The following is a 12,520-nucleotide window of genomic DNA, read 5'->3' as shown; positions in this document are numbered from 1 at the left end:
AAAAAAAAAAGAAAGAATAAATAAAATCTCCAAAAATAAGACACACACAAAAAAAAGATCCATGAAAATTTGAAAAATATCCAAATAGAAGTTCTAGAAATGAAAAATATAATAATTGAAATTAAGAGTAGTGATTAATAAAAGTATAGATAAATAAAGCTGAAGAGAATTAATAAATTGAATCATAGATCTGAGGAAATTAGTAATGCAACACTGAAAGAGAAGTTAAGAGACATAGGGGATAGTATAAGGAGGTCCAGCATATGCTGAATAGGAATTATAGAAAAGACAGAATAGATGAGCTATATATAGAATGGGAACTTTGATGAGCTATTGGCTTGATGAAAAATATGAATTCACAGATTCCTAGAGTACAAATCATTCCACGTCTACAGCTGGATAGACTATAGTGAAACAGCATAAAACCAATGATAAATAGAATATTTTGAAAGCAAATAGGAAAAGCCAGGACACTTGAAAAGAAACAATATTTAGAATTCTCAGTTGTAAAACTAGAGATCATAACTCAACGAAATATCACAAAGTTCCAACAGAAGATAGCCATCAATTTACAATGTGTTACTCAACTGAGATTTCACCATCATGAGTTTGTGCTTCATGTGGATTTGGATACTGGAGTTTATATTCCATATTCAAGAGTGAGGGCAAAACAAAGATACTTCAGAATGTTTACTTAAAGTCCCTCATTGAAAGGCCTTCTAAAGGCTGTGTATTCTGGAAAAGAAAATGGAATTCAGAAGAATAGGAGGTAATCAATTTCAGAGAGTATATTACTGGTGCATATATGCATATATCTATGCAATCATTAACAAGCTTGCATGATTTGGGGATAAGAAAATATGAGAGAATTAAAATACCGAGAAAAATAAAAGCTTAAATTAAGCTGTATGATATTCATAAGAGAAAATACCTAAATGTTAGGCTGTAAAAATCTGGAATGTAGAATGTTGAAAAGTGATGTAAAAGACAAATATTTAGCCCCCCCAGCCAAAAAAAGCTAATCTGGTTCTATAAATAACAGATAAAAGAAGAGATAATGATGACTAGTGACATAGGTAAGATAAAACACAAATAATAAAAAGGATTAAAAAAACTCAGCGTTGGCTCTTTGAAAAACAACTCAGGAAATAGAATAACCGATGTTTTCTTTAGCTAGAAAAATAATTCTGAGGGGAAACGAAAGTATGGAAAGACTCAGATTATGTGATATTTATGTACATTTTAAATTCAGAACACGATACTATATATTTCCTGTGGGACTATTAAGTATTTGAAATCATAAAACTGGGAGGTTATATTCCAAAAATCATTATAATGATTGCACACTGAAAAAATCAGTGTACTAATGAGACAAAGAGGGAAAACAGAAAAACCTGAACAACACAAGCTAATGTTCTTTATTTATAATTGTCTGTGCATAAGCCTTTTTTTTTTTGGAATATTAGTAATTAAATCTAACCTGAGGGGGCCTCTCCTGAGAAGGGATCTTAATTAAATGAGAAAGAAAGCCTTCCCGGAAATGTAGAGCACTTTCTTTCTTAAATGACCATGTAACAAGTAAGATGTACTATTAACGTATAAATCACTCAATAGGGATAAAACTCAAAATGATTATGAAACAAGATAAAATGTTACTTTTTTGTGGTATTAGAAAGATCCTAAAATGACACATTTAATAAGTGACAACCTGCCTACTGGTGGTAGAATTAAAAATCCATTTAATTTACCTGGAACTAAAGGCAATTGAGATTTTTCAATTAGATACCTTCCAAAGTCAGGTCATGCAAAAGGATTTGAATTAACAGGAGAACAGATCTCATGATTACATCTGTGGTTTGAGAGTTGAAGGTTCTCTTGATAATTATGCTGCTATCTGATGTGAAGGAAAGGATGTCTTTGTTTACCTTATTCATCCTTGCATTAAATAGATCAGACCTGTATTAGCCCTGGACCCCCAAGTCATTTTTCTGAGTTGTGCTACCTAAGAACTGTCTTCATTAGCACAGACCTAAACAAAGCTAAATTAAAAGTGAAGAACTAAAAAAAAAATAAAGAAAAGAATCACACTATTTCACTTTCTTGATGTAGCCAGAATAACTAAAAGTTAGCATATGACTAAATGAATAGATGAGTGACTCAATTAAGATAACGTGATTCAAAGAGAAAGTTGCAGGTTTCTCGTTGATTGTACCTTATTTTCTTGCTCTGGCTCCGACAAGAAAGTGTTTTATAGAAAAGATTCTTGCATGATTTGCTATATGTTAAAATAAAAATCAACAGAGCTTTTTATTTGCAAGGACTGCTAAACATTAAGATCTTTAAAAGTACCTTTGCATAAGTATTGTAATAATGTGTAATGCAACAATAATAGTACAAAATATTCTAGGTATCGTCTGCTGCTGTTTCTTTAAATTAAATGTCCCTTTTAATGAGTTGGATTACTCGTACCTGGACTTCATGTGTATTCAGTGTCTCTGGGAGAATATGTATCCTTTAAAAGCATTTCGCCAGAATGGTAACATAAATGTGGCAGGAAATGACACTACTGTTATTAAACATACAAATAATGAATATAGTATTAAAAAAGCATATATGAAAAGCAGAGATGCTTATACAACAATTATTTATATAGAAATTTTCATAAGAACATGGTATAACACTGCTTCATATTTCTATACAAAGTAAGGTTGAACAAAATCAGATTGAATTTAGATATTCATAAAACTAGGAATAAGTGTCGCAAAGTCTGTTTCATATAAATGAATGCTTACCTATTTAGTACATTTCTTATAATTGAGAGGAGTAGACTTGTATGCTATTTTTGGTAGGCTGTCAGTATTTTTGAGGAAGACCCAATTGCACTTATGAACTTTTATGGCTTGATGATTGCTCTTACTTTTCCATACATGCCAGTAATTATTTCCAGAAGATTTATCATGATCTCAGATACGTTTTTATTTAAATTTTGCTCTGACTTCTGTGTTTCCCTTGTACCTATGTTGTCCTTTCTAGGGATATCATGAATAATAAAGTGTTTTACCAGCACCCTAATCTCATGAGGGCACTTGGGATGCACGAGACAGTGATGGAGGTCATGGTGAATGTCCTTGGAGGTGGGGAGTCCAAGGTAAAGGAAACCCTTTGATTCTTGGGATGCCATTTATTGTAACCTCCTAGAATATGTACATGGCATATTCTTAATGAGAACTTCTATAAATTCTATTAGGACTGTTTTTTAAAGAACACTTTTTGAAAAAAATTGAACAAAACTGTACAGACTGAGAGTTGGATATGCTTCTACAGTCATCCCCCAGTATCCACAAGGGATTGGTTGCAGGACCTTCCTGCAGATACCAAAATCCACAGATGCTCGAGTCCCTTAGGTAAAATGGTGTAGTATTCGTGTATAACTGGATGCACATCTTCTCATATACTTTAAATCATTTCTAGATCATTTATAATACCTCATACAATGTAAATGCTATGTAAATAGATGCTGTCATGTAGCAAATCCAAGTTTTGCTTTTTAGAACTTTTGGCATTTTTTGCGTTTTGGTTGAATCTGCAGACGTAGAACCTACAAATATAGAGGTCTGACTGTAGTTTTTTCTTTGATATTGATAATTTTTTTTATGCCATGTAATTTGCTATCTCCTAGATTATCCTCACTTAGGGGATATTTAGAAACCTTAAAAGTTAATACTATGCTAATTTTTTAAGAGTTTGAATTATAAATCCATTTCCATCACATTAGAAGTCCATAACGCAAGCATGTTCTTCAGACCCACCCATTCCCTTGATTCAGACAACAGTTGGTTCCACTAAATTCCTGATCCAGACCAAGATTTGAAGATGATGCTCTATAGCATTTGTTGTAAGACACTAAGGTGCATTTTTAAATGATTAAAATTTAAAACCAAACAAATAGAATAATATAATATATAACTGCATATAAAGCAGTACAATTTCATGACCTCTGATTTGCAAAATGTTTCAGGTTTTTTTTGAAATTTTAAAATGCATTTTTCAAAATATAGACATGAGTCCGTATTTCTCATGTTCCGACTACCAGTTAGACAGACCTATAAAGATATTTATAAAATACTCTGTTTAAGAAAGACTTGGAGTCTTTAGGGATTATCTGTGGCATACTAGAATAAGAGCTAGGTCTCAGGGGAGATGTGTTTGCTGGGGCCCAGCAGGCAGACCTTCCAGAAAGGGTGTTCATCATAGGAGATGAGTCATGTGCCAGTCAGGGAAGATGTGAGTTCCCAGAATTTTAATAATAATAAAACAGCGACACTGATGTTAAGAACATCCTATTATGTGGTTCCAAATATTAAACTGGGTATTTTTCACAATACGTCTCATTGAACTCTCCCTCCTTTGCTTCAAGTAAATATTATCACCCATCTTATTACAATTTTACAGAAGAGAATCAGTGAGATTGCATAATTCCCCAAGGAAGCACAGCTAATAATGTGAATCAGGAATCACAGCTGAGCCTGCCTGTCTCCTAAACCAGGCCCATGCCACCTTTAGGTTTAGGGCTGTAGATTAATTCCAGATCAAACCATTGATGGCAGTGAGGCTTCAAATTAGTGCCAGGCTTGATTTTTGATGGCTCTAGGACTAGATGAGTCCAAGTCTGGACATAAGAAGGTCTTCTGTACCTGAGGCTTGGCAGACGTGGGCACACACGGATGGGCAATCTGATTGAGACCTCAACTTCAGAACTCAGTTTTATAAAGATCCTTTGCTTTCCCAGCTAACTAAATGCTCTTTATGTAGGAAATCACTTTTCCCAAGATGGTGGCCAACTGTTGCCGTTTTCTCTGTTACTTCTGTCGTATAAGTAGGCAGAATCAGAAAGCAATGTTCGATCATCTCAGTTATTTACTGGAAAACAGCAGTGTTGGTCTTGGTAAGTAAATTATGACTTTCATTTAATCTCTTAAGATGAAAGGGATTTACATATTGGATTTTAAAATTAAACTTCAATGTAAATTAAGTTGGATTAGTGCGATACGTATTGCATTTAGAAATTCAATTCTAAGTGAAAGTTGTTTTTTTACATGGAATTCATAGTTGTGGCGCAGTTCAGGTTTTGTTTCATCTTTGTTTCAATTAACAGCCTCACCAGCTATGAGAGGTTCAACGCCACTGGACGTGGCAGCAGCCTCGGTGATGGATAATAATGAACTAGCCTTAGCTTTGCGGGAGCCAGATCTGGAAAAGGTAAACAGCATCCCTGCCCCGTGTGTCTGTGTGAATTACCCTTGTTCATAGCGGTTTCTCAAGATATTTAAATGTAATTATACTATAGTTATAATTATTATAATTATAATATACTATGTATTATAAATATGTTACACTTATATGTAATATTATAAAGAACAAGCAGTTTGAGGTAAGGTATTTTCTCTGATCACGTGCATTTTTCTTTGGAAAGAGAATCAACTTACTCTATATTCTTTTGTGCTTTTGTCCTTTCCCGGTAATCTGCTGTCACTTTTGCTTTAATCATACAGTTTAGATTTCTTGAAAGAAATTGCTTTGACATCTTATATATACAATTTCTATCACAGAAGTTTGCATATTACAGTGCAAGGTATCATCGATATACTGAAGGCCATGCACTCTAAGCACATTAGGCCACATACATGTTTATCAAAATACAGATAAAGTTCCCACATGTTTTAATTGCAGTTGCATTCTAAGTGGTCTTCCTGATCCCTCCCTTGCAGCCAGAGTGAGTCTCTTGAAAGGATCATATTATTCCTCCGCCCAGGACTCTCGAAAGACTTCCTATCTCACTTTGAGCATACACTTAGAGGCATTGCAATAGCTCCATCCAATCAGTCTTAGTTCATTTCCGGCAGTTCTCCGGGTCTCTCTTTTTGCTCCAGCCACGCTGGACCCCTTGCTGTCACTGGAACTTGCTAGGTGTGCTCCTGCCCTAGGGCCTTTGCCCTTGCTGTTCCCTCCGTCTGCAATATTCTTCTGCCAGACGTCCTCATGGCTCTTTTCCAGACATCCTTTCAGTCATTGCTCCAAAGTCACCTTCTTTTCAGTTCTTCCATGTCCGCCCTATAGTTTAAATATTTATGGTTTAAAATTACATTTTAATATAAATACATTTTACTAAAATCTGTATATTTATGTATTTATCAAAATCTACTCCTTACCGTCATGTAAGGCCAGTGAGTACAGGGCATTTATTTCTCGGCTGCTCATTGCTTTTTCCCAGTCTTAGCATTGGCACTGGGTAGATGCTCAACGCATAGCTGTTGAAAGCATGAAAAAGTGAACTCTTCCCCAAATCCTCTGACATGACAGTCAAGTGTCATGAAGCTTTGCATCTCTAAATAACCTCTGAAGAATTTTCTCCCATATATAATTTGAAATGTTTTAATCTACACACTGATAAAATAGCTAGTATTTTTAAAAAGTAGACAATGCTGAACACTGAGTAGGCTTTGGAGCAACTGGAACACTCATCTACTGCTGTTGGGATGAAAAATGGTTAAGTCAGTTGGAAAGCAGTTTGGCACTATTTTTAATAAGTTAAATATACCTAACATAAAAATGCCCCTAGCCTTTCCACTCCTAGGTAGTTATTCAATAGTGATACAAATATATGTCCACATAGAGATGTGTACATGGATGTTGATAATGGCTTTATTCATCTGAGCCCCAAATTGGAGACAGCTCACCAGACAACTGGTGAATGGATAAACAATGCTGGGGTATTTCCATAAGTAGTGAGATGCCATGATTAGGCTATAAAAAGGAATGAGGGACTGACATGTACTCCAGCATGAATGAATCTCAAAATCGTTATTCTGAGTGAAATAAGCCAGGCTCAGAAATACCCATAATGGATGGCTGCATGTATCAGTGTCCTAGAACATGTAAGCTAGTTTGTAGTGGCAGAAAGCAGGTTGTCAGGACCAAGGTTTGTAGGGACGGATGGTCTGCAAAAGACACGGGGACCTGAGGAGCAATGGAAAATGCTCTACATCTTGGTTGTGGGTTCTTACAGATGGATAAATCTCTCAAAGATGATTGAATTTATACTTTAAATAGATGAATTTATTATACATAAATTATACCTCAATAAGGATGATGTAAAATATTTTTAGCTTTATTATTTATTTATTTTTAAGCCTGGCTTAGCTTGTGACTGAGCTGGGTATAGCTTATTTTGTTTGATAAGTTGCTCCTCCAACCATCTGCTACCATTTATAGTGACTTCTTTTGGGATTCCTTTTTTTTTAGGGATTTCTTTTAAAACTGGTTCTGTTATGAAATCTTATATCGATACATATATTTTAAAAGGCCAAGCTAAGCAGAAATTTTAATGTGTTAAGTGTAACAAAGCAGAAAGGTTGGTAGTATTATCCCAAACTTAATAGACGGTGAAACCGTGGTTCAAGATGATACACTAAGTTCTAATGCAGGTCAGATTTGAACCCAACGATATTTGACCCTGAGCTTAGTTTTCTCCACTTCTCTGGGTGTCCTCTCACACACACCCCTTCCCCCATTACACTGATATTTTATTTTGGAAATAAATTCACTTCTTTAAAGTATCATCATATCTCAGATGGATCTTTCACTATCTCAGATGGATTCAGGTTTTACACCGGGCCAGAGGCCATTAGGCATTTTTGAAGTTTATCAAGTATTATGACTCTTGTAGGTAAAAGTCTCAAATGATACGAAATTCAGGAATATTTTTCTTTCATAGAGTTCATTCATAAACATTTTTACTATGATAGCACTTTGTTACAGTTTGTCAACTAAGGTTTTACTAAAGGGGGTTCATATAGACGGTCATGAGATTAAAAAGAACTTGCAAAAATGCATTCATTTTAAACTATCCCTTGATAATAACATTTACCATGTCTAGTGCAAGTTTCTAATGAGTATCTCACCCAAGGGATAACGTGTTTATCATCTTGTTTTTGCAGGTAGTGCGATATTTGGCTGGTTGTGGACTGCAAAGTTGTCAGATGCTGGTGTCGAAGGGTTATCCAGACATTGGGTGGAATCCAGTTGAAGGAGAGAGATACCTTGACTTTCTCAGATTTGCTGTCTTCTGTAATGGTAGGATGAATCGCTTAGGGTCTTTTATGGTCATTATTAAGACTGCAAAAAAAATAGATGTATAAAATAATGAGGCATCACAGCATTTTCATGAAGGAAGTAGATAGTAGTAAAGAAATTGAATATCTTATAATCAGTAGGCTTTTTCACAGTAATAATTTATTTTGTAATATTTATTTTGATCATGATGCTGGGCTTTCATTATTAAATAAAAATTTTTAGGCACTTACATTCTTGCTGTTTTTATAATTAGACTCTAATAATAGCTAGGATCAAGACTTCACTTCCTATAACAAATTAACAAAAATGAATAGTTTATACCTCCATCATGCTTTTCTTTACTTGGAAAATTTTAAGGGCAAGAAAGGAAATTTACTGAGTCTTATGGACAGAACACTAGTAATTTGGATTCAACTTTGGCTCTATTACTACCTTATTAGGTTTTAGTTATTTTTCTTTAAATATAAGCAGATTAGTATAACATTGTTTGCTCAGAACTTCCATGTAGTCAACGTTTGCTTACTCCTGTTCCCCGTTTGATCTTAGGGGAAAGCGTGGAGGAGAATGCAAATGTCGTGGTGAGATTGCTCATCCGGAGGCCTGAGTGTTTCGGTCCTGCCTTGAGGGGGGAAGGTGGGAATGGTCTGCTCGCAGCCATGGAAGAAGCCATAAAAATAGCTGAGGATCCTTCTCGAGATGGTCCCTCACCAACTAGTGGATCCAGCAAAACCCCGTAGGTCGAATATACACACTCTTAAGATTAAATGATACCACTTGACTTTTAATTTTAGAAAATATAATTTGTGTTCTCTTAATTGCAGTGTAATTCTCTGGTACTCCGGATTTCTTCCCTTGAAAATGAAATGTGTTTTGAGAGAAGGGATGGAATTTGCTGCTGGAATAGGGTGAATGAACAAAGAGGGACCTCAGGAAGATTGTATGGATTTAGTCGAAAAAAACTTAGGTTGTAGGAGGAGATGTATTTTGTGAATTTTCTCAGGGCTCTAGGGAGCAGTGAGTTCTTACAAATGATGGCAGGTGAGCCTTTGAAATTAGAATAGAGTTTACTGGGAGGCTAGCTGGAACGAGTTTTCATGATAATAGTAAGAGAAAGAGACCTTTAGCAAGAGAATGGGGACTTAACTAATCTGGTGTGTTGGCAGAGAAAAGGGGATGTTGTCACCTTGAGGAGTAAAATGCTTTATTAAGGTCTTGGTGACCAGGGAGGCAGCGACTACCTTACATTTCTCCGTAGTCTTTGTTGTTAATACTTGATTCCAGCAATAAATTCATCCAGGCGTGTTGCTTCCTTTTTTAGCCACATCACGTGGCGTGCAGGATCTAGTTCCATGACCAGGGCTCGAACCCATGTTCTCTGCAGTGGAAGCATGGAGTCTTAACCACTGGACCTCCAGGAAAGTCCCAGCTTCCTATTTTTTTTAATCTGTGGAGCTGAGTGTCCTGCTAGGGGCCCATGCAACCACACTGCTAGCACCACTGGTAAAGATATAACATAGGGCTTATTGGAGGCAGTTTTCCAAGCAAAGAGGTAGTTCTGCAAACCCTGGTTCTCCCACTTAGAGACCTGGCGTAAATATTCCATCGACAGCAAGGCCAGGGTTCCAGGCTGGGAGTGCTCCAAGAGCAAGTTACATATTTATCAGTTAGCTGTTGAGGAACTAGGAGTCCCTTAGTTTTTCTAACAAGTAGAAAATATACCAAGAGATTGCTGGTCGAGTACCACCTGAGTAGGTGTGTAGCTGAGGACCTTGGGGGCGGCATTGCTTGCGAGGAACAATATTGTCAACAGGCCTTGCTGTTACTCTGCAGACTGCTGAGTCCAGCTGAGGCAGCTGTCGGCCAGGCCACTAAACAAGGAATGACGTGATCTTCCAGGGCCATCCAAATTTGTCTCTCATCAGCGAGATAATGAAATATTGATATTTTTCATGTTGTATTACTTGGGAGTGAGTGGGTGGGGCAGAGCAAAGAGAGAGGTGAGTAAATGAAATCACGTTTATGAAGTATTCTGGGCAAATCACCTTACTGGGTACCTTGTATATGTCATCTTATAGGACAGATCTTTGTCACCCTTTCTCTAAATGTATGCTGTTGACAAAAGTAAACTTACCAAGTTCTACAGTCAGTTATTTTCTGTTAATATCTTGTCTGCCAGTAGAAATGAGCAGAATCCATCAAATTAATAATTCTTCTTTTTTTTCCATTTTGAAGGAATCTTAATATTAAAGTTCCCACAGATGCCTTCTTGGTGGTAGAATCTCAAATCTTGTCTTTAACCCATTTTTATTTTCCTTTTTGAAATGTCAAGCTGTATATTAAACACATATGTGAAAAGTGTCAGAAGAAGCAGAATTAATTACCGTACTGGTCCCTTTCCTCTGAGAAGTATGTAATAAATCTGAAACGTCATTTTATTATCCCGTTTGCTTTTCTTTCTGTTTCTTTTGAAAAATCCACGAAAGTGATACAGAAGAGGAGGAAGATGATACCATCCACATGGGGAATGCCATCATGACATTTTATGCAGCTTTGATTGACCTGTTAGGACGCTGTGCTCCCGAAATGCATGTAAGTGCCGTGGGGTCCAAGAACAAAAATCCTGGCTTATTCCTCTTTGTTAAGACATCCATCACTTGCAAAAACCACAAAAGTATCCAAAACCATCAGTCTTCATGCTCCATTAAAAATAATTGCTGCAGCCTCATTGTTGAACAAGTGTTTGTTTAGTTGGAAATATCTTCTTGGTTACAAAAATTAGTGATGAGATTTCGTTATGAGTCATTAATAGACTAGTCAGTTACTAATATACCTCTAAAACTCATATAAGCCTCCCCACACTTTAAGAAGGAAATAACTTATTTTTCCTATACAGTGTCCTTTCCTGTTTTAGTGCATGCAGAAAGCACCACTCCTAGCAAGGGTTGTTTCCTTGCTATATAATATTTAGTCCTTTTGAAGGAGCTGCTACATGCTGGCCACTGGTTTAAGGGAAAGTGGGGCTAGGAGCAGGTCACGGGAAAGGAAAGAGCTATGTAGACCCTATTGATTAGAGTTTTCATAAACTTTTTGACCAAAAGGTAATTGAAGTTCATGGAACGATACTTACTTTTACTCTGTAATACATTCTGCTATATTCTACTTTATTGTAATCTATTCTGTTTTCTTCCATTATATTAATTTAAAAAATGCTAGCCAGGGTCCATAAAATTAGCTTCATGATCTGTTGATGGGAAACAGCTAGAGTCTGAAGCACATTGACCAGTCCTGGGGAAGAAAGCAAATACACTCTGACTGCTCTGAGCATGAAGCCAAAGTGACTGTTAGTTACAACACATCACCTTTCTCCCTACCCTTCGAATCTATGTCTTTTTTTGTGGGGGGGGGGGGGGGTAGGGGGAGTGGGGTTTGCTTGTTTGTTTTTGTCTCTTTCTCTCACACCCATAGCTTAAAACTTTCTTGCTTTCTGGATGTAATCTTTTGTTGTGAACAGAGAGGAATCGCAGGATGGAGAAATATTAGAATGTTAGAAAACCTGGAGTTTGATTTTTTGTAACGACTTAACTTGCTATCAGTGAGATTTTCATTATAGTAAATGGGAATAGACTATCAAAAATTTGTGTGCTGGAAGGTCATTGCAGAGAAAAAACTTTATGCCCACAATATTCATTCTTTTCCTGTTAAAGTAGAAAATCAAAGGAACCGTGAGAGAAATTATGCTAATAAATAGAAGATTTTTGTTCTATTATACTAAGGGGAAAAACAACCAAGTGACTTAATAAGGGACTAACCTTGGCACTTCAGAAATGTATTCACCTTCAACAACCATTAATTGAGGACTTCCTAGGTGTCAGAAATTGTGCTTCTGTTTCACACTCTGTGGTGAAGGGACAGATGCGTTCCCTGGCATTGGAAGCTTCCAGTCTGTTGCAGAGATGGGCTGAGATCCTTGACTATGTCAGGTCCACGATCTTCATAGATACATTAGCCAGTGAAGGTCTAAAACACCTGTTAGGATCCATGTTCACCATTTTCCCCAACATTATAAACCCATCCTTGGGAGAAATCAGGGTAGAATATAGGTGGATATACAATGACATTTTTATCACAAAACAAAAAAGGCTAAACCAGCCTAAATATTAGTATATGTTCAGAACCTAAAGATAATAATTTTTCCCTTAGTATTATTGCATATGTTATGGATAGATATTTATATGTAATTTGGGGGGTTAAGCATTCACAGACTTATCAGTCTTAAAATACTTTAATACCCCAGAGAGGATAAAAACTATTATTCTAATGGATATACCTGTTGGCCTAGACTGCAGCATGTGACTCAGTGTGTGCTGAAGTCAATGAAAATTGTGTG

At 36.3% G+C, this 12,520-nt stretch overlaps 1 protein-coding gene across 1 annotated transcript in view; it reads left to right on the top strand.

Annotated features, from left to right (window-relative positions):
- RYR2 (ryanodine receptor 2) overlaps window positions 1-12,520 on the top strand; it is a 515,056-nt gene that overhangs the window by 301,351 nt on the left and 201,185 nt on the right. Inside the window, exons 42-48 of the mRNA XM_065893933.1 lie at window positions 3,034-3,148; window positions 4,813-4,945; window positions 5,156-5,259; window positions 6,635-6,637; window positions 7,998-8,133; window positions 8,680-8,866; window positions 10,617-10,722. Coding sequence (XP_065750005.1) covers window positions 3,034-3,148; window positions 4,813-4,945; window positions 5,156-5,259; window positions 6,635-6,637; window positions 7,998-8,133; window positions 8,680-8,866; window positions 10,617-10,722 — 784 coding nt within the window. The remainder of the gene's footprint in view (window positions 1-3,033; window positions 3,149-4,812; window positions 4,946-5,155; window positions 5,260-6,634; window positions 6,638-7,997; window positions 8,134-8,679; window positions 8,867-10,616; window positions 10,723-12,520) is intronic.

The sequence above is a fragment of the Phocoena phocoena genome, chromosome 16 (genome assembly GCF_963924675.1).
Source record: "Phocoena phocoena chromosome 16, mPhoPho1.1, whole genome shotgun sequence".
In the NCBI taxonomy this organism is placed as follows: domain Eukaryota; kingdom Metazoa; phylum Chordata; class Mammalia; order Artiodactyla; family Phocoenidae; genus Phocoena; species Phocoena phocoena.
The sequence above is the reverse complement of the archived record's forward strand: the minus strand, read 5'-3'. Positions and strand labels throughout refer to the sequence as shown.